Raw genomic sequence first — 26872 nt, 5'->3', positions numbered from 1 at the left:
CCGTTGAATTGTATACGCTTAGGAAATTGTCTCGATATAAAAATCAAATCTTGAGGTCTGCGAAAAGCAGAACATGCGCGCAATTTTTACAGCAGACGTTACTTTTCAACAAGTTTATTGTGATTGTGTATTGATCCATTTGTTCATCAAGTCAACCTAATCAGACAATTTTATGCTCCGTAATATTTACTAGTCGGTATGGAAAGGCAGGACATAAGGCAACTAATAGACAACAAACTTATTAAACACGATAGCCTTAAATTAAGTTTAGCGGCTCACCAGCATGCTCAAAAAATCAAGCGGTACAACTGGAAAAATATTCACTTCATTTTCAGAACTTACATTTCACTAATGTGAATTTATTATATATATTTTCAATTGAAATGACATTTTCTAATTAAACGGATCAATGCAAATTTATATTATTATGATAAAAATATTGTCATTTATGTGGTTATGTAAGCTTCTAAATAAATTATCAGTAATGAGATGGCGCCAGGTCATGGTTCTATAATTATCATCAATTAGTTTCAAGATAAAGATGAATTTATTGCTTTTGACTTATGCAGATCTTAATATTGATCACGTTATCTTTGTGTCTGACATTGCAACCTTAATGCAAAATCCTTAGGAAAAGTAACTTTTACTTGGTAATAAATGTTCGGTATATCAAAATCATGTTATTTTGCAGTACTGCAAGTAGATTTAAAGGCCATTGGCTCATAAAAAAATAAGTTTACAGAACGGTACGTTGATTTTTAATTGAAACCAAACAATTTGTTATCCATAACTTTGTTTTTCAACAGTAATAATATAAATATTTATTATCTGTAATAATTAATACAAAGCACACGTAAACATCAGTTCACATTAATAATGGTGGAAATGTTTGTTTAGTATCAAAAATTAGGGTCGTCCCGGGTAATCGAATATATGTCTGTAATTGTCTGTATATTATTTGTTATAGATAGTTGACACAAAAAAAGATTTTGATCACATAAGGCTACTATACTTTAGTAGATTTAGATATAAAATATTACGCGATCCTCATTCTATCAATACAAGTCACGATTCTACATTCCTGGTTTCTTAAATTACTGTTATATTTAACAATCTACCTAATAAGCACATATTATAATGAAATCGATCTGGTATAGCTTTGTAGTCATTTCAGTGAACTGAAGAATCTAAATACTAGTTCATTTCTATGAATTATGAAACATGCAGAGTTTGTTGTTGGAATTACTGTACATACAATACTGCCTGTCCAATATTATTTTAATATAACTGAAGTCGTTAATTCTAAACACTTGACATTCAAATACACTATTTGTTTCGAACAACTTCTAGTTATACATAACACCCTAAACTGCGATGCTTGTGCTAGGAATCTACCTGGGTATTTTTCAAAGCATGGACGTTTCCTAATTCTAATAGTTCATGACTAGGGGACTTTTAGCACCTTCAATTCACCTTTGGTGATGTTTCAAACTTAATTACGATACTCTTGTCCAAATTCCACTATTACGTCTAATTCAACATCAACATATCGTCTTAATAAGCCCTCTTCATAATATTATTATAATTATTTTATTCAACAAAGTAACCACCCTCAAACATCTAAATCGTTCTAAATTTAAAAAGGTTCCACAAGAAATATTTTGGTCCTTCGAAGCAAAATGTTAGTTTTTATTCTGTATTAGTATGTAGTTATTATTGTTATTTTATTTGTACCGAAAATGTTTAGATAAATAGGGTTGATGCCAAAAACTTCCCGTCTAACTCTTTAATTTTTTGACAAGTTCCTAAAGAGACTTTGTCCGGCCATATTATGATGTAGCAATATTCGAATAACAATTCCAATGTATTGATGTATACCTGTTGTTCAACTCTGTTCACTGTCTATCTCTAATTGGTAGTTTTCAAATCTTTACTAATAGTTTTGTAATCATCCTCTAATGTTATAATTTAAATATTTAAATAATTTAATAATTGTTCATAAATCTTCAAGCAGTAAACCTCCATTTTTTTGTTTTGAAATATCTTCAATATCCCAACTAGAACTACAGAATTTTTCAAAATAAAATCGAAACTATCATAAACTATCATGCGATACGTAACATTCTGTGTTGGAAAACACCGAGAATTTGTTTAATATTCCAATAAACTGCGATTTGTAATTCATATTTTCAATTATATAAGATTGTGTACCAAAATTGTTAACATTTGGTAAATGTCTTTATTACTGTTTCAATGATAAGTGGTCATATCGTTTAAATAAAGGTCATTAAATATTTCTAGATAATGTGTATGTAAATTAAATTTTATCTTTGAGGGAAAATCCAATATTTATAGTTTACGACTTAGTAGAGGTAATTGTTATGGTTAAATTTAGGTTGTTTGGATATTCCATATTAACGACTAAATATAACTGTTTTAATAAGCGCTACATATACGTTTAGTGTCCTTTTTTTAGTTTCCACTGAATATTTTAATTTTATTCCATCCATTTATTGAGTAACACTAATTTTTCATTTAATTTTTATATTTTATCTCAATTTCATTTTTATTACTACATATCGTTTAGCAATTAGATAAATACAAAATTACTAGCTGATCTGGTATCGATTGCAACTTTTTAAATTGGCGTGGATTAGTGAAAGTGACTCTTTATAATTAAATCAAATTTAATCTAGTTTAGCCAACATGAATATAACGTTACTTTTGACTAATTTATTTGAAAAAAATGTGTGACGTTAATAGCCAATAACCTGATTATTATGTTGCTATATATTTCATTATTTATGTTATTATACAAGGGGTGTGTAGTTTCAAAAACGACATTCTTCATATATAACTTTCGCTACGATATTGTCAACAAGTTGTATTATATTGTTGCTTACCAGTGATAGAAGAAATAATCTAACGCTCCATGTTGCCGTTTCAGTCAAAATGTATGAAATTCTGAGACTATGGACATCTGGATTTGGCATTAATTTGCTTCATTCAATTGCTTCCAATTAATAGTATATAACTACATATACAAAATAATGATTTCTAAAGCAATAAACATAACAATACAATACAATACATAACAGCGGAAACTTTGGAAAGGACTAATGGAGAGTTTTACTCGCCATATTCGTCATATTTACTACAAAGAGAATATTTCGATCTTCCAAATATGAAACACGGATTTGCGAAATCTAATGCGACTTAACGATGTGACCACTGAAACAATCATTTGTTTTGAAGGGTCTCTTTTTAACACTATATATATAATATAATATAATATACTTAAAGATTTATAAATTAAAAAATTAATATCCTATAATCCTGATATTATTATAAAAAAGAAGTAGCCAATACGTCAGAAAGAAAGGAATAACGAAAAATAAGTTTGTATATGAGGAGGGAATCATAGTAGTAACACAATAAATAATTGACCTGAAAGATTAGAATAATGATTGTTCTAAATTTGAAGTTTTAGCCGTTTTCTGCATCGTAACTTTGGAATAAGATCTAAGCATTTTTTATACCCTATCTATATCTATTTTGGTACTAGGGCATTTTTTGCACATCCTTCACGTGAACTCTCTTTTTAATGGTCTAATTGAAAGTAAAGAGAATTAAATATGTTCGTGAATTCGTTTTGTAGCTTCACTTTCCAAATCTTATTATTACTCCTTATTAAAGGTTTACATTGTCGCAAAATACTATGGGGTCCTTGAATGTATTTTGATCAGGGTTATCTATTAGTGAAAATGGAAAAGTGTCAATGTAAACAACGTTAGGTTAAGGTAACATTTCTTTACATGAAATAAAAGTTTTTCATTGGGTATTATTGAGTTATTTACAAAAAAAAATGCATTTTCGAGATTCAATACTTTTGTTGTTTGATTCGAATAAATCTGCTACCGAAGCCCATCAAACATTTTTAGAAACTTATGGTACTACTTCTCCGTTTTATCCCAATTGTCAGTTTTGATTTCAACGATTTAAAATTGGTAATTTTGATGACAAAGATGGGATTGGATGGCCAAAAAAGTTCAAAGACAATGAATTGCTTATTGGAAGAAGGCCCGGCTGAAACTTTCAAACTATTGTTTCCATCCGCAACATGCAAATAAAAACGCAATATAAAAATTGACTAAAACGCCATTTCGAACCGTTTCAACATCACGATTTCACTTCTTCAGACAGATTGTTTTGATCTTGATTTTGATTACTACTTATTCAGATTGATGCATGGCTTGGTGGGTGCACTGTTTCTGAAAAGAAATGCTGAAAGAGCGTGAAAATGAATCGATAATTGGATCGCTGCCAAACCAACGTTATTCTATCGACAAGGTATACGCATATTGACAAAAGGAGAAAAGTTATCTATAAAGAGAATATTTTGATTGATATATATTTGTCCAATTTTGTTTCATAAACGCCTTTTAAAGTGAAAAAGTGATCAGACTACACGAAATCACCTAATATAATACGATCACTAACGCAGTAACCATACGACCTTAATAGTACTACCTCTTTTCAATGACAAGACTTATTAAACAATCTATTAGAACGTTAACAATGTATAAAAGATAGAATTCAGTACTTGAATATTTGTTACATTATATATTTATATCACTTACCTCGTTAAAATAATATAATTATATTTTATCATATGAACCACTGTATGGACTCCTTTATATTTGAATATCAAATGCTGTATTTTTTACAAACAGAAGTGTATTTACATATCGGGTATATCAAAAGACTGGTAAACATCTGCGGCTGCATAATCTTTATAAACCATGCATTCAGCAAGTACTTTTATCAAACCTTTCGAACCCATTTTCGTTTCTAATAACCACGGACTATCGGCTGTACACCTTTTAATGCATAAACGACTTTGTTAATTTAACTCTGTCAGCTAAATATTGCAAGATTTTTTTCAAATAAGCTATTCAGTTCACTTATCATTTCAATTTCACTTTGTATCTATTTTACTCCCGTTAAGCGGTTTTTTACATCAAGGGTTTGCTGAGTCGTTAAAAAAATCTAATATGATGATATGCAGTGATCGCCGATTCAGTCACAATTCAGATCTCGTGAATCGTGTGCCAGAGTTTCGATCAAGTTTATCGCACACTTACAATGTTTCCTCAACTAGAATATCTCAAACAAGGTAATGATCTCCCATTAAAGCCAATTAATGATATTAACGGAAGTAAGTCATACTCACATTTTAATTTTCAAGTTCAAGTAATTTTCAGTTAAGTATGAGGAATTCCATTCGTCGATTTTGTAATTCAAATTTTGCACACCATCTTAAAAAAGTTATCAATGAATAATTAATGAAATATAATTTGTTCATAATCAGAAAACAATAAAACTAGACGGCTTACCAAATATTTAGGTACGAATGCTATTGTGAATATTTCTTGATGGTGATTTTCATATTTTAGTCCTATAATGATAAATTAACTTCACTTTCTTTTCAAATCAGTTTTCATTCTCATTCAGTTTTCTCGATATTAAGTCTATTCCTCAATTAAGTTTGATAAGAACAATCAAACCATATAAGATAAACAAATTTATATAAGTTATGAAATATGAAGGGTCGTTGCCTTGCTTGGGCCAGGTTATAATTCTAATAAAAATATTTTTGAGTATCGCTTGTACCTTCGTCCGCCAGTTTAATGATTTTCGTATTGTCACAGTTTCTACCCAAATTTTCATGATATACCCTCTGTGGGGGCGGTTTTACATTTTTGGTTACTTCAGATTCCAATAGTCTATGGATGAGAAACTGACTACTGCAATCTGCCTTTGGCCGTAAGCCCTGAACTTCAAGCTTCTGTTCGAATTATTGCAGATTATACTTCACAGCAATTTAAGGCCGTCTTTGGTAGCCTTACACCCTAAGTTATGATGCTTGTGCCGGGTATCCACGGACTAGGGGTGTTTATTTGTAATTGTTTACGACTGTCTCTGGGTTAGTTAAAGGTAAAGGGAACCTTTGTGGCCTTACAGTTTATCTTACAAAATTATACATATATTTGAAGAATATAATATAAATAGAATAAATTCTATTGAATTCACTAGTTAACCTAATATTTTTGTTGAGACACAAGTTAAAATGTTTTGGTATATTTTTCGTCCACCATAATATAAAAAATTTAATATGAAGAACATTTTATAAATATCTTTCATTTTAAAATAATTTTGAAAAGAAAAAAGGAAAATTAAAACAATATGTAATTATTTATCAAAATATATAAACACTACAATAATAAATCATAGTTATAGTTATACTAAATTATTCGTATACTTGAAGTGTATAATATATATTCTGGAATTCACAAATTAACCTAAAATCTTACTTAAAATTCAAGTTCAAAAATTTACTGTCTATTGTTTTAAGTGTTTTATATATTATATCTAAGATATTTAACCTTTTATAAACATATTTAATTCTAAAAGGAAGAATATAAAATAAAACAACATGTAAAGTAACACATAATTTATTTATCAATATATAAAAACACAAGCATCAATTTATCTTTAAAATTACTCAGTATATCTTGCACAGCACTAAAAATTCACTGTTTCCTCATCAGATCTCTTTGATATGCAATAACAGCATGGAAACTCCTCTGTCAATTAATTCAATAAGAGCAAAGAATACAATTCGAATCTATATGCATTAAGCCTATCTGTAGAATATACACATACATTAAATGTTATATTCTTTTAACATTTCATATTGTCCTTCATTTATTATGACAAATATATAATCTTCTTTATTTAAAGTAGTGTAGGTACCCAGAAAATAAGATTGTGTGATGTAAAAGTGTTATAATAGATTTTTTGATGCAAATCCATGATTTATTCATTACTACCTATCTTTTATAATCAAATATGAACAGTACAACAACAAATAAACTATAAACAACAAAATTCTTAAACTTACAGAACAGATTTTCCACCAGTGCTAGGGTCAAATCCAAAATGGCTGTTGTAGTACGTTGGATTCCATCTCTCGATTGCTTATAAATGACAACGTCGCGAAATCAGGCGGAAACTAACGAAATTTACCGAATACCTATTGGAATTCTCCAGAAATTATTTCACATCATCTTACTAGTTATAATTTGTAAAAGGACAAAAAATATATAGCACGTTTATTATAAAATTAAATACAGAACGATGATAATTTATACAGTTGAAACATTTACAAAACTCATGTGTAATAAAATATAATTAAATAAAATGTATTTTAATAAATGAAAAATTAACTGATAGTTCATAATTGTATTTTAAACAAGCCAACTAGAGGTATTCGGTCTACTTGATTGTGAACTAGATACAGCGCCCGTAGTAAGACGACCGCTATTGGCCGAGACAACTTTGCACAAGTTATCTGAAAAGGTGGAATTTTTATATATAAAAAGTGTAAACCTTGGCGACTAGATTTTTAAATTGCAAAATAGTAGCCACTCAGTGGCGGACAAACTTGTAAATATCAAAACAAAAACTTTCGACGGCGTTTCTTTCTGCAAAGCGACATGTTTGTTAATCAGTTTAGCTGCAAGTTGAAATTTACAAAAAGAAACGGTTACTCCTAGAAAGAAATTAATTACTACACAATGTATTATGCAATATTTCTTTTTGCTATTTAATATATCAGTACTCTTTCTCTACATATTCTTTATAAAACAATAATATATTTTTATGATGCTACAGGGTAGGTCATGTGTTGATGTTTTTTTGATAATACTATTTGACCTGCAAATATTTCTTGGTTAATTTAGGAAAGTGCCTTTGATGATTTGGTTTGAAAAGCAGTTTCCGTTGAGGGGTTTAGCAGCCTTGGAACTTCGTATGTTTATTATGTGTATAAATACATTTTCCTTACAAATGCACAGGGTTCTATTTAATTATTCGCAATATCATATTTTAGGCAATATATCGACCTTCAATTGTTTATTGTATCAATCTCAACGTCGAGACAATGGAAGAGATGTTTTCTTGTTGTTCTTCATAACTTTTTTCAAACGAGAACAACTCCAGTACCTGCATAGATAGCATGTGTCTATCATCAGCTTTTTTATTTTGTTTTTAAAAGTTTTGTATCGAACTCGCAGCAGTTTTTATATGTAGTTACATATTTTAATGTGTTAACGTCGCAAAATGATTACTTGGTTTTCTTGATTTTCTTATAATCTAGCTACTTTCACTAATACACATCTTTGAACATTTTCTCAGTCCATTCTTTTCAAATAGGAATTTTACCTTGGTCATTTTTAAAACCTACTGATTACTTCCATATCTACTTTACAACAGATCTAATGTTGTTTGTTGACAAACTCGTCAAAAATTTGCAGTCTTTCTAGTTCCGCCATACTAATTAAAACAATTATAGTTTGATTAATCACGTTTAGATCGTGGAGTTGGCACTGTTTCAATTAAAAAATTATTTATGTTAAATGCAGCTTTTGCAAGATCACTTTCTCATTTGTATAAAACCTAAATATCAAATTTTTTAATAAAATGAAAACGAAATTTTCTGTTCTATCAAATGTATATGACCATTATCTGAAATTATGACTTTGGTTTATTTTTTATAAATCTTTCAATATTTGTTCTTTTTTTAATTCTTTCTATATGATGGACTGCATCAAATAGGTACTATCACGTGCACAACACCTCTTAACCCATAGTTACTTACTTGTAATTTGTCTTCTTATAAAACTATTTGAATCATGTGCAAACACTGCAGTTAAGTCATGTTCTGGACCCAATGTGCTATACCACATGTGGTATTTCAACATTCATTGACATAATATTGTAATTCTAAAAAATCCATTAAATATTCATTAAGATATATTGAACTGTTATTTTTAAATTGATTCATCATTAACTGATTTGACTTCATTTTAAGCTATGGTGGTGAAAAATTTTAAATTATAAAAATATTCGTATTTTTCTGGTAGTGTTCACGTTTGCTGAAGCAATTATGAAGATTTCATTCTGTATGAGTACATTATAATAAGCCACAGCCTATATCTATATACGTGTCAATTATGTCAAAATTATTTCATTCATATTTTCATCGATCATTCGATTTGTTTGTATTAGACGATCCTGTTGGCAATTGTCTACAAAATTGTGCAAAACCTTAGTTATAATAATTAGAGATTATAAACCAGCAAACGTTGTAAACCAAGTCTAATTTGACGCGGCAACATTGTGATGTGCTGACGTCATAAATTTTTATGACGTTCATTTATTATTTTATTGGGTGGATGGCATCTTTATAACAATAATGTTCATGTATTAATTATTATTAGTTTCTTTCTATTAAATACACTTCACCGTACTTCAGCTACGTCTAAGAATAAAGAGCAGACTTTTTATGTTCGTAGACTTTCATTGACTTCTGATTCCATGCAGTTGTGATTCTAGTGTTGTTCGAGTGTTAAGTGTGTTAAAGTATATTAAAAAAATGAATAACAATTAATATTTTATGACAGAGAATTGTTATGAATAATTACTCAATTGGAATATAATTTTAAACTAATAATTAATTCAGATAGAAAAAATAACGTAAAGCACAAATAATCTTTATTATTTCAAAAAATAGATAAAGTCCACATTGTAACAATTTGTGTGTTATATATAAAAAATGGTCTAGAAATATTAATATTGTAATAATCTTAGTGTAAACGACAATTGGCTTAGAATAGTAAAAAATTATTAAGTAGCTTTTTGAAAGTGACTTTACATGATTCAGTTACTAAACTTGAACGTTTCTTATATCATAAAAGTTATTGATATAACATGGCCTAGTTTTTGTATCACTGTTTATATTAGTGACATTGTTCGTATCAATGTTGGCTTTTAACCATTACAATGTTTCTTATGATTGTAGTTATTATCAGAAACGGAAAGGATCAAGTATGATTATTTTGATATTAGGTTTATTTATTTTCAATCTCATTCTGATTACTATTTTAGACATAAATTACCAGGAGCACTCCTAGTCGCTATAATTTGGGAAATCAAGCTTGCCACTTTTAAAAGCTTAGTTTGTATAGGAGTTTGTTTGATTATATTCGTGTCTGAGGCAAATGACAGATGTAATGTACAGTTACATTTTGCTTTTTTTGTACTCGGTAACATCAGAAGTTCACAATGAGGAAAAAACTAGTAGCATTAAACCCCGGTAAAAAAACCTTTCCAAGGTTGCTATATCATAGGAGCTACGGGATACAACAGTATAAAAAACCATTCATTTTTTAAAATTGAAAGTTGATTGAACTAGGTCATATTTTTTAGGTTATATAACAAATACTAATTATAATTTTGAATATTAAATTATTTAGAAAGATGGTGATAAATATGGTATTTAATGCCGGTTTGGAAACATTGACGGGTTTTCAGAATTTAATCATTTGAAGAGCTCATTATTATATTTAAGCATCTGAAGGTGTAACAGAACTTTAATGTGTCTAATTAATACTTGGAGATGCTATTAAAATAATAGAAATGGAAGTTATTAAATGGACTACCAGTCACTCCCATGGGCATGACCTTTCAGATTAGAGAACTTTTAAAATAAAATTGAAAAATATTGTAATGATGTACACAGAGTAAATTTAATAATCTATCAAGAATCTTTGGCCGGTTAGCCGTTAGCGTTTAGGCTAGGGTTAGCGCAGTGATCGAGGCGACACATCAGTTCTACTGTAGCGATAGTTGCGGGTTCGCATCTCGCTGGGACATGGTGGTAAATTTAAGTTTATGATCACACCAGTAACCAGGCTGGGTAGGACCGAATATTTTCTGGGATGATCTCCACTTTGGTCACTCGTCAACGCCGAGGACCGTGGTTCGGAGCCTACATTAAGCTGTAGGTCCAGGTCAGATAAACTCTGTTTGGTAAATAGGAGACTCTAAAATATAACAAAAAAAGAATCTAGAAAGAAATTTAATGACATTGTCCAATGGTAAATGTGTGAGAGGTTTTAGCCGTTTTTATCAAAAATTGGTCTTTTGCCTGAGCCCTATGCTTTATTCAAAATGTGTTAATTTCTTAATACCATTTCGATGGATGCTTCAACTTGAGAAAACATCCACAAATCAACTCGGTTCTTCAGATATCTTCTTATGATGTGAATTTCGTCATCGATCGAAATAGCAATTGATACAATGGGTCTTCCCATGTAAGCTTTCCTTTTTAAGTAGAATTATTTAGAATTGGCGTATTCTTTTGTCTGGAGATGCAGGTTCCTTTATGCACCTATGTTGTATCCATAACTAGTAGCACAAACACTATGGATAACGTGATATGATCGTATTCATTGATACTCAAAGAGTATTATATAATAAAGCGTTGATCTTGTTGCTGCTGAGATGAGAGTGCATAAGCAAGACCTTGCAAGCTATATGGTACAGTTTCTTTTGTCTTATTACAGACAGCCCCTTTAACGATCAAAAATTTACATCAAGATAAATCTGGAAAAGCTACTTGCCTTTGTTTTTGATCTGCAGACATTGATAAAAATCGATTCGAACTGAAAAAATTGTGATCAAATTGAAGGTATAACAGTCCATTTGAATATATAATTTCTTGAAAATATTTTGTTTCATAGTTTGTGTTTTATTGAATATTGTGTCTAATTTAGGTTGTATCAATTGGTGACAAAATTTAAGCTAGGATTTATTTTACTAGAGGTTTGAAACAAAAATGAAAACTTTAAAGCTTTACAATAGATGACTTTTCAACTTTTTATGTAGCATCAGACACTTGTATATTACTCATTTTCATGTCAAAATTTTTTCAACACATTTCATTTTTGCTATGAGCTAAAATTTAAACAACTTACTTCTTTTTGGAATGCATTTGCGAAAAAAAAATATTAAAAAAAATGCAGCTGATGATATTCACGAAAATTGATTTTTTAGGCATATTAAGACATATATTGAGAAGAATTGGTGTATATATTATCAATATATATTAATCAAAATATTTTCCACAAGTTTTTTTTATCTTTCTGACAACTTGGAGATACCGTATCAAAAAGCGATGTCGATCAATTTTAGCAGTTCGAAAGCGTGTGCCAATTAAGCCATGCTGCATCGATCTGAACAATTAATCAGAAAGTTGGGTGGTCACAACTTCCCAATGGAGCTGCAACAGTGTGTCGTAACTTTGACATCTTGTAGTCCGGCATTGTCATGCAAGAGCATATGTTAGTCGCTATTACTGCCTTTTTTGCAAAAATATGTTTGTAGGCATCTTAAATAATAGTTTCATTCAATTTTAGCAATTCGTAACACACCAAGATTTTATGGCCACGAATATTCGTACATGTCGATGTGTATGGCTCTTTTTAACTTCAATGAATTTTCTGAACTGAAAAATGTTTTAAAGTTTTCTTTTTCTTCTGGACTAACCCATGACTGTTAGCGCTTAGGATTGTAGTAAATTCATTTTTCGTCACCAGTCTCAATAGCCCACAGATAAATCTTCGTTTTGTCTGACACACAATAAAACCGCGATGTTGAAATGGTTGAAAATGACATTCTCAGTCAATTCGTATAGTAGAGTAGAGTATAGAGTTGAGCAGGATTTTCGTCCTATAAATCTGGAATTCATTGGATTCAAACCTTTTTGATCTCCAAGTTTATTTTTGTCATTGACATCAAGATCACCACTTTGAAGTCGTTGAAGTAAAAACTTACAATTGGGATATGACCAAGCAGTATGACTATTAGTTTCTAAAAGTGTTTAATGGATTTCGGAGCAGAGCAGATTCTTCAAATCATACAGCAAAAGTATGATTAGAATGTGAAAACACTAAATGTAATTTAACAGTTAGGTGAGGTGGTTTAACATTGCTACTTAACATTTTTTCCACTAGATATCGCTGATCTATATGCTATCATCTAATATTATATTTTATAATGTATATAATTTAAGTAATATTTATAATTTAATGTAACTGTCTTCATAGCACAGTGGGCAAGATAAGTCTAATAGCATGATAGTCATATCATGGATTGAATAAAACGCAGGTATTTCAGATAAGTGTATAAATAAGGATTTAAAATAGTGTATAAACAAGAAAGAATAATCGCAATAACGCCAGCAGATAACCGTGATTGGGAAGCAGTAGTAGTAGTAGATCCAGTCGAGATAAGCCTTAGTTGGTAAAAAGAAAAGTCTTGATAAAGATTTTACCCTTGCCCCCTTCAAGATATATATGCTAGAGCTACATATTATATTTATAGGCTTTATTTATGCAAGCACATTACTTTTAAACTGCAATATGTGGGGTTATCGCTGTTATAATATCGCATTGAACATATTTTTATCATCCGTTCTGTATAAACAAATGGTTGCTGAGTCGATTGTTTACTATTGTAATTTACATCAATATGTTCTAAATGAGTTTGTAAGCATATTGATTAACATATTTATTCTGAAAAGTCATTTAATTAAATCGTTAAATTAGTTTCGCTAAATGCGAATTTTTAAAAACAACCATCAGTATATAGAAGAAATAATGCGCGGATGCATTCAGATAGCGTTACTGCACGAATTTAAATATTCATGTTGGCTTTTCTTCGTAAATGAGTAAACAATATTACATTTTTATCTGCCTGACAATTATTTTACTATTTGAGATCAATAATGTTACAGTAAATTTTGAATGTTAGCAAATATGTCTGAAAAAGTACATGTTTTCCCTTGTTTTATTTAACTTATTAAATATATGAACGTCGGTTTATTAATTCAGACAATCAATTAATAGACCTTGCTTTTTGTTCTTCTGCAAATTGCCAACCATCACAAAACTAATCATTCATTTTAATTTCTATAATACAAAATGTTTATTACTATCTTCATTAATTGTACTGATTTTAATGTTGTATTCAATCAACTGTGTGTTTTCAAACATATTTTGATTATCTATCCCCGTTTTATCAAGTAGAGTTTGTTTATATGAATTTGCAATAAAGGGTTGATGTTGTAATTGAATAAAACAACTATCCTATTCGCTGATTAAACTTTCCATTTTTACAATTTTCTGGCCACAGCATTATTTCAATTTCCTTAAAAAATGCTTAACTTTCAGTGTTAATTTTCAATATGTCCTCTATCGCGAATCGGTATATTCTCCACTGGTATTATCGGAAATCTCTTTAGACCATGGCGTTATCATTCGATTCGAAGACCGCAACGCTTTTTCCTAGATTCATACATACGTTCTAACTTAACAGTTGTTATGCACATATTATTTCATATTTAGAAAAACTTGTTATTCTGTTTATCAAAAGCATAGTAGGAATTAAAAAAAAACTACATTTATCTGCATATATCGGCAAATAACAAAGTCTTGTATGGTGTGTTGTATAATTACAATTCAATTTGAATTGATATAAGTCATTATGCAAATATAGAAACTTATCTAATAGAAACGCCTAGTCAAGAGAATTTCGCTTTTTTTTCTGTACGTGTTTTGTTTCTATAGTCTACAACCAATGACCGTGACTTATGTATGCTATATACATTTGACTACCACTGTTGTTAAACTAATTTAAACCGTTCAAGCATTTCTGTCTCGCATATTTTTTCCTTGCGTTGGAAAAGCGTGATTGAGTCTTAAATCTGTCTGTTTGTACTAACGATAGAAAGATAAAACTACATAAGTGTGATGTGTCCGCTGACTTGGAAGTTACTGCAGCGACACGTGAATATCGGACTTTACAGTACGGTACCAAACACATGAGGTTGAGCGGTAGAAGTAAATCTTCATGAAGTCGCACGATGGAAGTAGTTCTTCATGCATCTCTCTAATCATGGCCCACCATAGGGTTTAGCAATTCCGCCAATAATTGATATTCCTGGAACTGAAGTTGAAAGAATAACGCATGTGGAAGAGAAGAATTATAAGAATCAAGGCTAAAACCCAGCTCTTTTTGACTCTTATTTGAGTTATGATGATACTCGTTTCGAAATTATGGGTCAAATCTCTTGATTTTTATCACGATCGACTTTTCTTTCTCCCGATTTTTCCATTAACAGTTCAGCGCGGTATTTTAGTATCTAATTCTAGGTTCAAGTATCTAATTTAGCCTCATAGAACTTTTGGTCGTTCAACAATTTTTAAAAAATGCTTAGAGTATATAATCTTTTTAAGAGAGTTGTAAATATACAAACCCAATCCAAGTAGACAGTTCAGTTACTGAAGAAATCGAATTGAAACCTTAAAAAATCTAATATAATTTAATAATTTGAAAACTAATAAATAAAATCTAGTAATTTCACATGAAATGTTATCGGATTATCAATTAATTATTAAATTAAAATGGTATTTTTATAAGAATACAGTGCAGATGATACATATTACGTCAATCAACGCGTTTGCTGGCTGAAAATAAGAAACACATACACCATCTAGATGGTTTTAATTAAATGTAGTAATAATGTATTATGAGATTTGTTTGTAGACACATAATTAACAATGCAAATGTGCTTAATTGGTAGTGTTGATTTAATTCATCTGATAGATATATCGATTTATTTTTTGCATTGTTAGACCATGCCAGCCACACCTACAATAAAAACAAGCAATATGAAAAATAAAGGTGGAAAAACGAATATCGGCAACGCTGTTGAATATATTTATGTAAATAACAATTATTCTCGGAAGTAGCCACAACTGGGATTTAGGTTTTTACGCTATTCGCTACGTTGTATTGTTGGTTGTCTGAACTTATATTTGATAACAGTTAATGCCTAGGATCGAAATAAATATGATAAGCCGTACGTTATTATGCCTAATTAACCGGTTACTTATTGATTTTTTCTCATTGGTGTTGAAATTGTAGTAAACTTGAAATGGATTAATTATAAATAGGAAAATATATTTTTTTATATTATACAGTTATTGTTGAATATTGCATATACTACTACATCGTATTTACAATATTGTTGGTAGTTGTTAGGTGTTTATATATGTTATGACGCTTTCACTTACTCGATCTCTTATTGGTTTTTTTACTGGTAGGCTAATTCAGATATTCTCGACAAATAATTTCCCAGAAATTATATAGTATATTCTCAAAACCAAAAACTATTATTGTCAGGCCTTGTCTGTTGCTTTTTCCGCATCTCTTTATCATTTATTAGTGTATTGGGTCTTGTAAAATTTCACACATTCTATTACTCACATTCTCATTACTCACATTCCCAAATTATTGATAATCGTTGATATTTTTTATATATCTGCTGTACTCACTCCATTCTCGATCTTTATAACCAAAAGTAATGAATAATTAATAACAGTTTTCATCTCATAGTGAATGTAATCGGATGGGGCTAGGTCAGGGCTGTATGCGGTATGCAATATCGCTTTGAATTAATCTTTTCAGGAAGCATCTCAAGGATACACGTGTGCAATTCTTCTAAATTGACAATATAATCTTGTCCATTGTTCTAAACCGTTAATTTTTTGAAGAATTTCAATTTGAAAAAACAACCTCATTTATTGTATTTTATATCGATTCGTACGCGCCTTTTTTAAGCTTAATAGTGTGGCTTATTCGATAAATATATTGAAACATTCGTATCACTGTTTATGTATTAATTAAGGAAATCTTTGGTAAGCTTTTCTTACATTGTTCATATTGAATGGAGCTTATGTTTAATAGAATGCAATGTTTTTAATTTAAGACACAATTACAACCATACAGACAAGTTACAATCACAAACATAAAGTACATACATTCCCCAACAGGATTCGAACCCGCGACTATCGCAACAGTAGGAGGACCGTCCTGTCGCCGTGACCACTGCGCCAACCAAGCCGGCATAGTATAAAATTAATAAAACAACCTGCATTTTCATTGAGATATCGAGATATAACAGATCCTACATCCATCACCAAAAAAAGAAAGTATTAAGTAGGAGAAAGCGAACATAATATTCTAAATTGAACATTTGATTTGGCAGTTTTAACAGGAGCATAGTAATTTTTTACAATAAACAAAGGGGGTTTAAAAAAAATAAAAATCCTATAATACTATTGAAGTTTCTTTTTTATCAGAAATAAATACCACGAAAAATATCATCAGATCGACTTAGTTTTGTTCAAGATACAAATAAATAAAATAAATAAAAAGAGTAAATATATAAAAATAAATATAAATAAATAAAAATTGTCCCTAATACAAGTGAAATTTGACTACATGGTTTAAGTAAACTTATTTAGTTCACATTTGTTAATTTGCTAATATACAAATATAGACATATATTATACGATGAGAAAGTAATTATCCACACCCAGTATATTATCTTTTTGCTAATTTTGTATGTGGAAAAATATCCCTCATGATACCATAAGTTGCCTTAACTGTGTTAGCAAAATTCAAGTCGTAATTCAACAGTTTTGATTCACATACAATTTAAAACACTAATCAATAAATAGGTGTCGTTTTAATCGAAAACTTTTTGTCACTTTTCTGGTAAAATCATACTTTCTCAAGCCTGTTCAGATATCGTTAAGAGAGTTTTGCTGAGGCTGGAACAAATGGTAGTCGCACGAGGCAAGGTCCTGGCTATGATAGATCCATCAAGATCGTGTAGTTTTTAGCGTTTTCGTGATGGCATCATTTTTTAATGGTAGAGCGACTAATTAATGGTTTTGTCTGATTTGAGCACTTCGTGATGAAGAATTCCTTTGCAATCCCTTAAAAAGTAATGCGTTTTTAAATATTTATTGGTCTTATGTTGAATTTGTCAGTTCGAATCCTTTGTTCTTTGTATTGTATATATATAACAGCCATTTTCACAGTTTATTCGGTTTCAGTTTGAATTATCATATTTGAACTAACTGTTCAGACGACACCCAATTTTTTGTGCAGTTTAAATAGACATAGTTAAATATTTTCTATTACAGCCTTCAAACAAGATCTATTTGTTTTTAGTCTTGAAAAAAAAACGATCCTCACTGGAATAGCGTTAAAAACAACACATTTTGACACAGTTAATATTTGTCGAAAGAAATATATATAAATCGATCTTTCTTGTATCTTCAATAGTTGTCCAAACAAATGTGTCACTTTTAAGTTTGCAGTTTGTTTTTTGTGTTGAACCTTTTCTAGATCGTTTATGGTCAATAAACGGTTGACTTACGGGCATTAAGTAGCTCGTCTCCAAGTGAAAGTTTAGTTGTGAATTATCGTGAATTTCTTCTGCGCTTATGTCAAGTGAACACTGGATTAACTTGGACGATTCCTTTGGGGAGTTTATACAAATGCGAACTTCAAGTGGGTGTCATAGTTTTTTTTTGTTTATTGAATTTGTGTTGTCAGACATGTTGAGTAGTTCGGTAATTCGTAAACATTAAAAATTGGTATTATAGATTAAAAAATATATAATAGTTTCGCAGTATGGTTAATAATTTTTGTTTTTTTGTGGGCTTTCTTATATATTTTCAATAGTTACACAAAATAATATTCTTGGTATGCTAAATGTTCTTCGTTATTAACTATTTTTATTTTTGATTAATCACTAGTCTAATTATTTCCTTAAGGTAGTTTCCATTTTCGGATTGAAATTTTCCTTTGTTTTTACGCATAAAAAAATATCAACAATTTTGTTAAATGGCAGTTAATTCTACTCTAATCTGCAAGCAAAGTACTTAGTTTGGAAATCTTAAGATTCATAGTCAGTCTGATTGACATTATGGCGGTCCTCAAGAACAAACATCGTTCAAGCACTTGTACTACCAACAGTAAATCACTTGTACTAACAACAAAGTTGGAGCTCTTTTCCGTTGGAACACTTATGCCATACCACTTTTAAAACATCACAGAATCTCAGTTCAATCAATATGGTGGTAAATGTGCAGTAAAAAACTAAATCCTAAAAAAATGTAGAATGTAATATTTACAGACACTATGTGGACGATCTTCATACTGCGGGGGAATGGTTGTAAATGTATGTTTAATTTTCCATAGACATAGTGAAAAATCCGCTTTACGTAAAAAATACAGAAAATTTTTGTGTTAAATGGTTGTTTAAAGATATCATAGACAACTTAGAAACAATTAAACGTTTCATAAATAGCTAAATAAAATATTGTTTTTTTAAGGTGTAGCACACATTTTTGTAACAACTGTAAAAAGTGAAAGTAACGGGGATGACCTTGTATCGAAAAACCGCTCAAGCTAGGAAGCTGTTATCAAATATTATAATCGAAATTAAGCATATGCAGACCTAAAAAATATATAACAAAATAATTAATGAATAAACTAAATACTTGCGCTAAAATTTTTAGATGTGACTCATTTATCTAACGTTAAATAATTTTAATTGGTACTTACTGAAAATAAATATTGTGCAAAACTATACCCGAAAAGGAAAATGAGGCCAGACAATAATCGGGGCCGTTATTGTTTATTATTGTTTTAAGTGATATCGAAAATCTAAAACCTTATACAGACGACTTGGCCTATAACCTCATGTTTTAACTTCAAAATTAACAATTTCCAGTGCAAAATAACATCTAACTGGTCTGATAAATGGAAAATGTATTTAAAGAATGCAATACTTCTTAATTTCAATCGTTCTTATAATGTTTAATAGTATATTTCTAAAATCGGGCTTAAATACCGTAAAAATATAGTAATAAAGGTAATTGTAATAATGTAAATAATTGTAAATGTATCGTAACTTGAAAATCGAAGCATAATCAAATCGTAGTACTGTAATCCTGTAAGGAACTTTTGGTTAATATTAATTTCAATTGGCTTTAAATCAAGTGTTAATAAATACAATAAATGTTTTAAAAAACATTTTAATTAGAATTATATCCTCGTTGTCGGTAGCGAAATCAAATTATTGTAATTGGAATACTTTACGCTTAACTAACTATATGTTTAATGTGATGAAATTAAACAATTAACAATTATTTAGATATAAAAGACGAACAATTAGTTCTCGAAAGTCTTACTTGCAGAGAATATTGTCTTGTATTCGCAACAATGAATTGTACAACAACGCATACTTAATGTAATCAAAGATGATTTTTACGTGGTAGTATGTAAAGCAGACATATAAAATGGCATTAGTATGGCCGCCAATTGAAATCATTTAAACAATGAAAAATGTATCGGAAATTGCTTGATAAACAGCCATGTTGCAATATTTTTCATTTCGATTGGGTTAAGTTCGTTAACCTCTTCATTATTGATATGAGAATCAAAATACTGGGTTTAGAAAGTTCACATTGTACCGTTGATATGATAAATATAAATAATTACACTATAAAAAATTATATATTTTTGGGACACTTCAAATAAATGATTATGATCAGAACTAAAATGTATTAGATTTTTATATTGTCTAATCTAACCACTTTTGTCACATTTTAAATAATAAAATGTTCTAAATTTAGTTACCTTGATGTGAAATTATGGTTATAACTGCCAAGATCTTTACCTTTATTCTTATCTTCATTTTGATCATTCTATATGTTCTTTTTCAGAGCCATCATTTCTCCTTGATGAAAAAATGCTACCTATGCTGGACGATGTAGAACCACCACGTGGGGCTGTCGCCGTCCCAGTATATTACAAAAGCGAGGACAACACATACTTCATTAATGAATTGGAAAAAGTTTACTTCGAGTTCAATCATGGTACTTTAACACCACCACAAAGTCCTCCAGCTGAACAACCAATAATCATCACTTTGGAACCACCACTAGAAAACCAATATCATGTTCAACCTAAAGACACCATTTACTCTGTACCTGATAAGCAAGTTCCAACCGAAGGGCTTCCTTTCGTTGACATGCCTTACACCTCTTCTATGCCGACGCCCCAACCGGACATTGCTCATGAATTAGCGGTGGTGGATGAGTTGGTGCGTACCCGCGTAGAGAACATGCAATGGAGTAGTGGACCATCTTCCCCTGACAGCAGTAGTAACAGTAACTTTGAGGATTGCTCTTCAGATGACCCAGAATGGATGCCTGAACCAATAGAGAACTATGGATCGTATGGCATAGTTCAAAAATCATCGACGAAAAGAAGCAAACCGTACTCCACGTCACCAGATGATAAAAAATCCAGGAAAAAAGAACAAAACAAGAACGCTGCTACCCGGTACCGTTTGAAGAAGAAGGCCGAAGTTGAAGAAATCCTAAATGAAGAGAAGGATCTCCTGGAGAAGCACGGAGAGTTAAATTCCCAAATTGTCGATCTCCAACGCGAAATAAAGTACCTAAAGGGTTTAATGCGTGATCTCCTAAAAGCCAAGGGCGTTATCCATTAATAAAAAAAGGCACAACTAGTAAATTAGTTTAGTTTTCATATTATACCTTACGTTATTTTTATAATACAATCTAGATGTTTCATAGAAAGTTAGTCTTAAGGAAAGATGTTTAAGCTAGAACCCATTTAGTTTATAGGTTTTTTAATGGTTAAAAGGATTTAGCCCCGCAGTGGCTGAATGCTACAATACCCCATATCAATTTATTTTTCTTTCTTTTATATAAACTTATTCGTTACTATGTTTATGTTAACAGATCTTTATTAACCAATGTCATATATTCAAATAGATACTAATAAATCATTGGTGGGAACAGTAATGCCTTTTATTATGTCCGTTTCAAAATCATATTTATGCTTGATATTCAAACTTGTCTGTACATTATTCAGACAATTTAAAGAGGATTAAAATTAGATGAAATAACCGCAACTGTTATATTTTGGTATTGTGAATTACCATCCTATATTCCTCATATTATTGAGCCCATATCTAACTTGGCTCTGAATGCATAGCCTCGCTGTTGCCTTATTAATAATTTAAATTAAAAAAAAATAATATATCTGTTTACTAAAATACACATTTTATATCTAGATCATTAATTACGTGAATCGACTAATAACAAATAATACAGTAAATATAAAAAATTAATTTCCAGAATTATATTTAAAAAATTATTACCAGTTCTTTACTAAGAAGTTGGTATTTATTATTTTACAATTACTATGTCCCTGATTTTTCTTGCAGTTACTCGACAAATACATCCAATATAATAACTTATCTCCGCCCCTATTTGACCTTCTTACGATTTGTAATACAGCTCATATCGTTACTATCCAATTTATACATTTTGATCAATATTTGATCCGAAAATAGTATTTTGCAATTGAATTAAATATATAACAATTTGCTTTCTAATACAGTTAACCATTCTGTAAGACGGCGAAATTTATTTCTTATTTTTATCCTGAATTAATTTATTTAGAGCAAAGAAGTTATAACAGGTCAATTGAAAAATCCCCAGCCGGCCATAGTAAAACACATTTTTTAACAAAATTAGTTTGTTTTATTCAACATAATTCCCTGCAAGAGTGATACACTGATTATAGCGCCCATCCAATTTTTCGATACCATTTTTGTAGTACGATTTGTTCTTTCCTTCAAAATAGGCTTCAGCTTTGGCGATCACCTCTTTTTTGGACGAAAATTTCTTCCCAGCAAGCATTCTTTTGAGATCTGAGAACAGGAAATAGTCTCTGGTGGCCAAATCTAGAGTATACGGTAGATGAGGAAGCAATTCGAAACCCAATTCATGGATTTTTGCCATCGTTTTCACTGACTTGTGATACGGTGCATTGTCTTGGTAAAGCAGCACATTCTTTTTCTTCAAATGTGGCCGTCATTCAGTGATTTTGTCCTTCAAACGGTCCAATAACGCTATGTAATAGTCACTGTTGATGATCCTTCCGTTTTCAAGGTTGCCAATGAAAATTATTCCATGCGCATCCCAAAACACAGACGCCATAAATTTACCAGCTGACTGTTGCGTTTTCTACGCTTTGGAGCAGGTTCATCATATGCAGTCCACTCGGATGACTGTTGATTGGACTTCGGAAAGAAATGATGAAGCCATTTTTTTATCCAAGATAATCCATTGTCACATATCGATGCAAAAACTCAGGTATATTACACTTGATCACCTTCAAACACCGCTCCGAATCAATAACTCGTTGTTGTTTTTGGTTAAAAGTGAGCTCGTGCACCACCCACTACGCACAGAGCTTTCTCATACATGGTTCAGTTGATATCTTTAGAGTGTCTGTTATTTCATTCAATTTCAATTTCAATTTACAGTCATTCAAAATCATTTTGTGGATTTTTTAATGTTTTCGTCGGCCACAACCTCTTTTGGGCGTCCACTGCGTTCACCACCTTCCGTGCTCATTTCACCACGTCTAAACTTAGCATACCAATCCTTGATGGTTGATTTTCCTCGGGCAGCGCCCGGAAACTCGGCATCAAGCCAAGTTTTTGCTTCAACTCTATTTTTTCCCTTTAAAAAGCAATATTTTATCAACACGCGAAATTCCGTTATATCCATTTTTCCTTCACAATAACAAATGTTGCTTCACTCAAAATGCTATAATTCACAAACTAATGATTCGACAGCTGTCAAATTTATCAGGCATCTTTTGAAGGTTAGGGCTAACTAACAAACATATGGATTTAATTCTAGTAGCGTCATCTATGACCCGTTATGTTTGCAATAACTCTTAATAGATGATTTATACTTTTTATATTTTAGAACAGGCCAACATCTCCTGAGGTTCTAAAATATCAAACCATTCTTCAAATCCCCTTTACGTTATCGAACTCAATGTCAAATAACGATAAGTCAAAGACGCTCTAATTAAATTGCTTTATCAATAATCTTTAATCTTGATTTGCTTTTTTATACAAGTATAAGCAGAAAAATCAGTATCACATCAACGCGTTATAACAAAAACGGGCATTTAGGGTTATTTTTTTAGTTACTACAGGATATTCACTCGTAATATCAACCCAAAAGTCTTCCAGAGACACATACTCAAATTATGAACGGTGGAGATCTATAAATAAATATTCCATAATGCTTTCATTATTAATATACAGAAAGTATTCTGACAGATTTCAAGAGATTTACCAATTACACCTTTTCCTAGAATTTTAAAGGTATCCTTTTTTATGTAGGTAATCCAGATTTTGCGCTGTTTTAAAGTAATATTTGTAATATCTACAAAACTGTGATATAATTTAACAGTCAATATTGAAGAAATAATTTCCCGGAACTCTGATAACTTTTTCATGAAAGACACATATTCCGTTGTTCATTTGAACATATTTGTTTATTTTTAGCACAGAAGCCTCTTAAAAATATATAAAAACCAACCGTGTTCTAAAAGCAATTGATTTGTTAATTGTTGTACAAAACGAATCAATATATTTTTTATTTCATACACATTTTTATATTGAATGTACAGAATAATTCAGTCTTGTTATTCTTAAATTAATATAAATTAGGACACTAAATAGATTAGAATATATTATTATATCTTATCAAGTCAATATATTTGTTTTATTTTTTCCTTGATATTCTCACTACAAACCAATCTGTTGCAATAGTGATTTACATTTACATCATATTACTTACCAGACATAAATAGTACACTCTTAATTGGTACATATTAAAGTTTGCAATTTTTTATCTTTCAATATTTTGTTAAAAATATGTATTCAGTAATGAGGTTAAATATATTCACTTAGAATTCGACAGAAGTAAAATGTAAAGAAGTAAAATTTAAATTACTCTAATACTTTTTAGAAACAACATCACGGCTTTTTGATTCAGTTTAATCAAGTCAAATATGTAAATACAAAAGTTGCAATTACACTCAAAATATCTATTTTTACTATTACATATGTTTTTTTAATACATACACTTGCCCAAATAAATTTAAGGTATTTTCAGAATTTGTAAAAATACTATTAAATAGGTCCACCTTATAATAATACTCATGTTAAAACATTATATTTCTCTAAAAATGAGTGTCATTAATAAAACACAATTACCTGACCCATTGCCTTTTTGTTAATATATATATATATATATATATATATATATATATATATATATATATATATATATATATATATATATATATATATAATAATGATGAATATATATAAATGATGTATTAACATGTATTTATTCTCCTGTTTTAAAACTGGCAATTTCGACTGGATAAAGAGCAAAAATAATTCAAACATTTTTCAGTTTTTTTTTAATTTATAGTTGCCACTGCATTATTTAGTAAATTCAGACATTATACTTTATATTATTTTTAATTTTATTGTTACTTTGTTTACTTATTTATTACTTTATAAGTAACTACTTTAATATATTAACTTAATGATTACTATATTGATTTATTTAATCATTTAAATTTGCATTAGACTTTATTTAACGAACATTAGCTCCAGTGAGATTTCATTGTCTTATGTTATTGCCAGTAAGCTAGATGTACTTTTAGCCATGTGGCTACTCACTGGGTGTTTTTTCAATATGGAATCCATATTCTTCCTGAAATGTATCATAGTTAAGTAAATCATAGCTCCGACAAACAACAATCTCTTGATAAAGCTTCAAAGGTACAAATGAACCCTTAAATCTTATTTGAACATCCTATGTTAGATATAGAAAAACTGAACAGAGACCTTAAAAGAGCTTAAATTAAATTCAATCCAATTCTTTTAATTTGCAGTTAATAATGTCAAGATACAAGAATATGTAGTTTATAAAAATATTGGCCGCCTTTATAATTCTGATTTTGTATCAATAATTTCAAACTTTCCCAAACATAACTCTATCCAGATTTTCCAGTTATCATCAACCAACTTGCTAAGAGTCACTTCTTGAAATATTTGACTCCTACTAAGTTCCACAAAGCCCATTTTTTGAAACATATTTATACTTGGAGTATTATCAAATGATACTTTAACAACAAATTGTTTTACGTCTAAAGTTTTTATAGCATACAGAAACATAAGTAGCATTGCTTCCCAACCATATTTTTTACCTCTGGCAGATTGTTCAGCTATCATAATTTCTGCCTCGGCACATATTCGATCTTCAGGAGTGGCAAAAAACAAATTTGTATCTCCAATCATAGAATCTAAAAGAATTCAAATACAGATTTTAAGCTAAGAAAATTGTATAGTCTCTCTCAACAGACAACATTATATTATAATATGAAATTTAATTTACCTATTTCATTTCCAGTTTGTTCATATTTATCTTTTTCCAATACTATAAATGTACATTCTGGAAAATAAATATATGAGCAACATTGAAATAACCACCATGCTACATACTATTTTCATCTTTTTGCCATGATTTTTGCATTTCATATTCTTCTTTTAAGGTTAAAGGCTCAGAAGCAGTTAACTTTTGAAGTTCCTCAGATTTCATCCATTCATGATATCTATTTTGTTATTTTATTAACTTAATTATTTACATCATCATGTTTATAACTTACTTGAGTACATGCTCTTCTCGATAAGGCACTAAAACTATATTTCTTCCTTTTATTACTGTATACTTGTTTATTAACATTACGTCTAATTATTACTTCATAAAACTAATAATTTCCATAGAAAAAAATAACTTTTTTATGAAAATAATTCAGGTTAATGCTAAATTCGTCTTCTTTTCTGGATAACGTTCTAGAGATACAGAAAAGAATATCGATATGTTAATATATTTTTAAAAACATATAGATATTTTTTGAGCTACATATCAATATTTTTATATATTTTATCAAAAATAATTAAAGATATCAATTAAATATTTTCAAAATATTTTAATTATGTTTATTAAACCTTTAAAATAGGTATTTATATCGATATTTTTCCTCTGATATATCGATAGTTTTTAAATATCGAATTATTTTAAAATAAAAAAAAAGTTCCAATTTAAATTAAGTGACTTTAAAT

At 29.8% G+C, this 26872-nt stretch overlaps 2 protein-coding genes across 6 annotated transcripts in view; one reads left to right on the top strand and one right to left on the bottom strand.

Annotated features, from left to right (window-relative positions):
* The window catches only part of crc (bZIP transcription factor crc), a 40473-nt gene extending 18815 nt beyond the window's left edge, over nucleotides 1-21658 (top strand). Inside the window, exon 4 of the mRNA XM_076407544.1 lies at nucleotides 20556-21658. Coding sequence (XP_076263659.1) covers nucleotides 20556-21346 — 791 coding nt within the window. The 3' untranslated portion in view covers nucleotides 21347-21658. The remainder of the gene's footprint in view (nucleotides 1-20555) is intronic.
* On the bottom strand, nucleotides 7176-26571 carry Mnat9 (microtubule-associated Nat9). Of its 5 annotated transcripts, none has more exons than XM_076407547.1 (5): nucleotides 26416-26571; nucleotides 26252-26361; nucleotides 26145-26201; nucleotides 25957-26052; nucleotides 7176-7414 (listed from the first exon to the last, which is right to left on the bottom strand). In XM_076407547.1, exons 1-5 carry the CDS (start codon nucleotides 26490-26492, stop codon nucleotides 7311-7313), a joined length of 444 nt encoding a protein of 147 aa, XP_076263662.1. In that variant the 5' UTR covers nucleotides 26493-26571; the 3' UTR covers nucleotides 7176-7310. The 5 variants fall into 5 exon arrangements, with proteins under 5 accessions (XP_076263662.1, XP_076263665.1, XP_076263663.1 ...); XM_076407550.1 differs by lacking the exon at nucleotides 7176-7414 and adding an exon at nucleotides 15466-15618; XM_076407548.1 differs by lacking the exon at nucleotides 7176-7414 and adding an exon at nucleotides 17547-17753.
* Nucleotides 26572-26872: the final 301 nt, after the last annotated feature.

The sequence above is a fragment of the Rhynchophorus ferrugineus genome, unplaced genomic scaffold (assembly GCF_030347505.1).
Source record: "Rhynchophorus ferrugineus isolate W39M unplaced genomic scaffold, kcgeb_rfMv2 rfM6, whole genome shotgun sequence".
Lineage (NCBI taxonomy): Eukaryota > Metazoa > Arthropoda > Insecta > Coleoptera > Curculionidae > Rhynchophorus > Rhynchophorus ferrugineus.
This window is presented reverse-complemented; position numbering and strand designations above follow the sequence as displayed.

Bases quoted from the DNA above. Each gene is read 5' to 3' on its own strand.
- Mnat9 (XM_076407546.1), bottom strand. From the start codon at position 26,492: ATGTTAATAAACAAGTATACAGTAATAAAAGGAAGAAATATAGTTTTA. The intron at 26,362-26,415 runs GTAAGTTATAAA...ATAACAAAATAG, and splicing joins CGAGAAGAGCATGTACTCAA to ATATCATGAATGGATGAAAT. The intron at 26,202-26,251 runs GTATGTAGCATG...TTTATTTTCCAG, and splicing joins ATGGCAAAAAGATGAAAATA to AATGTACATTTATAGTATTG.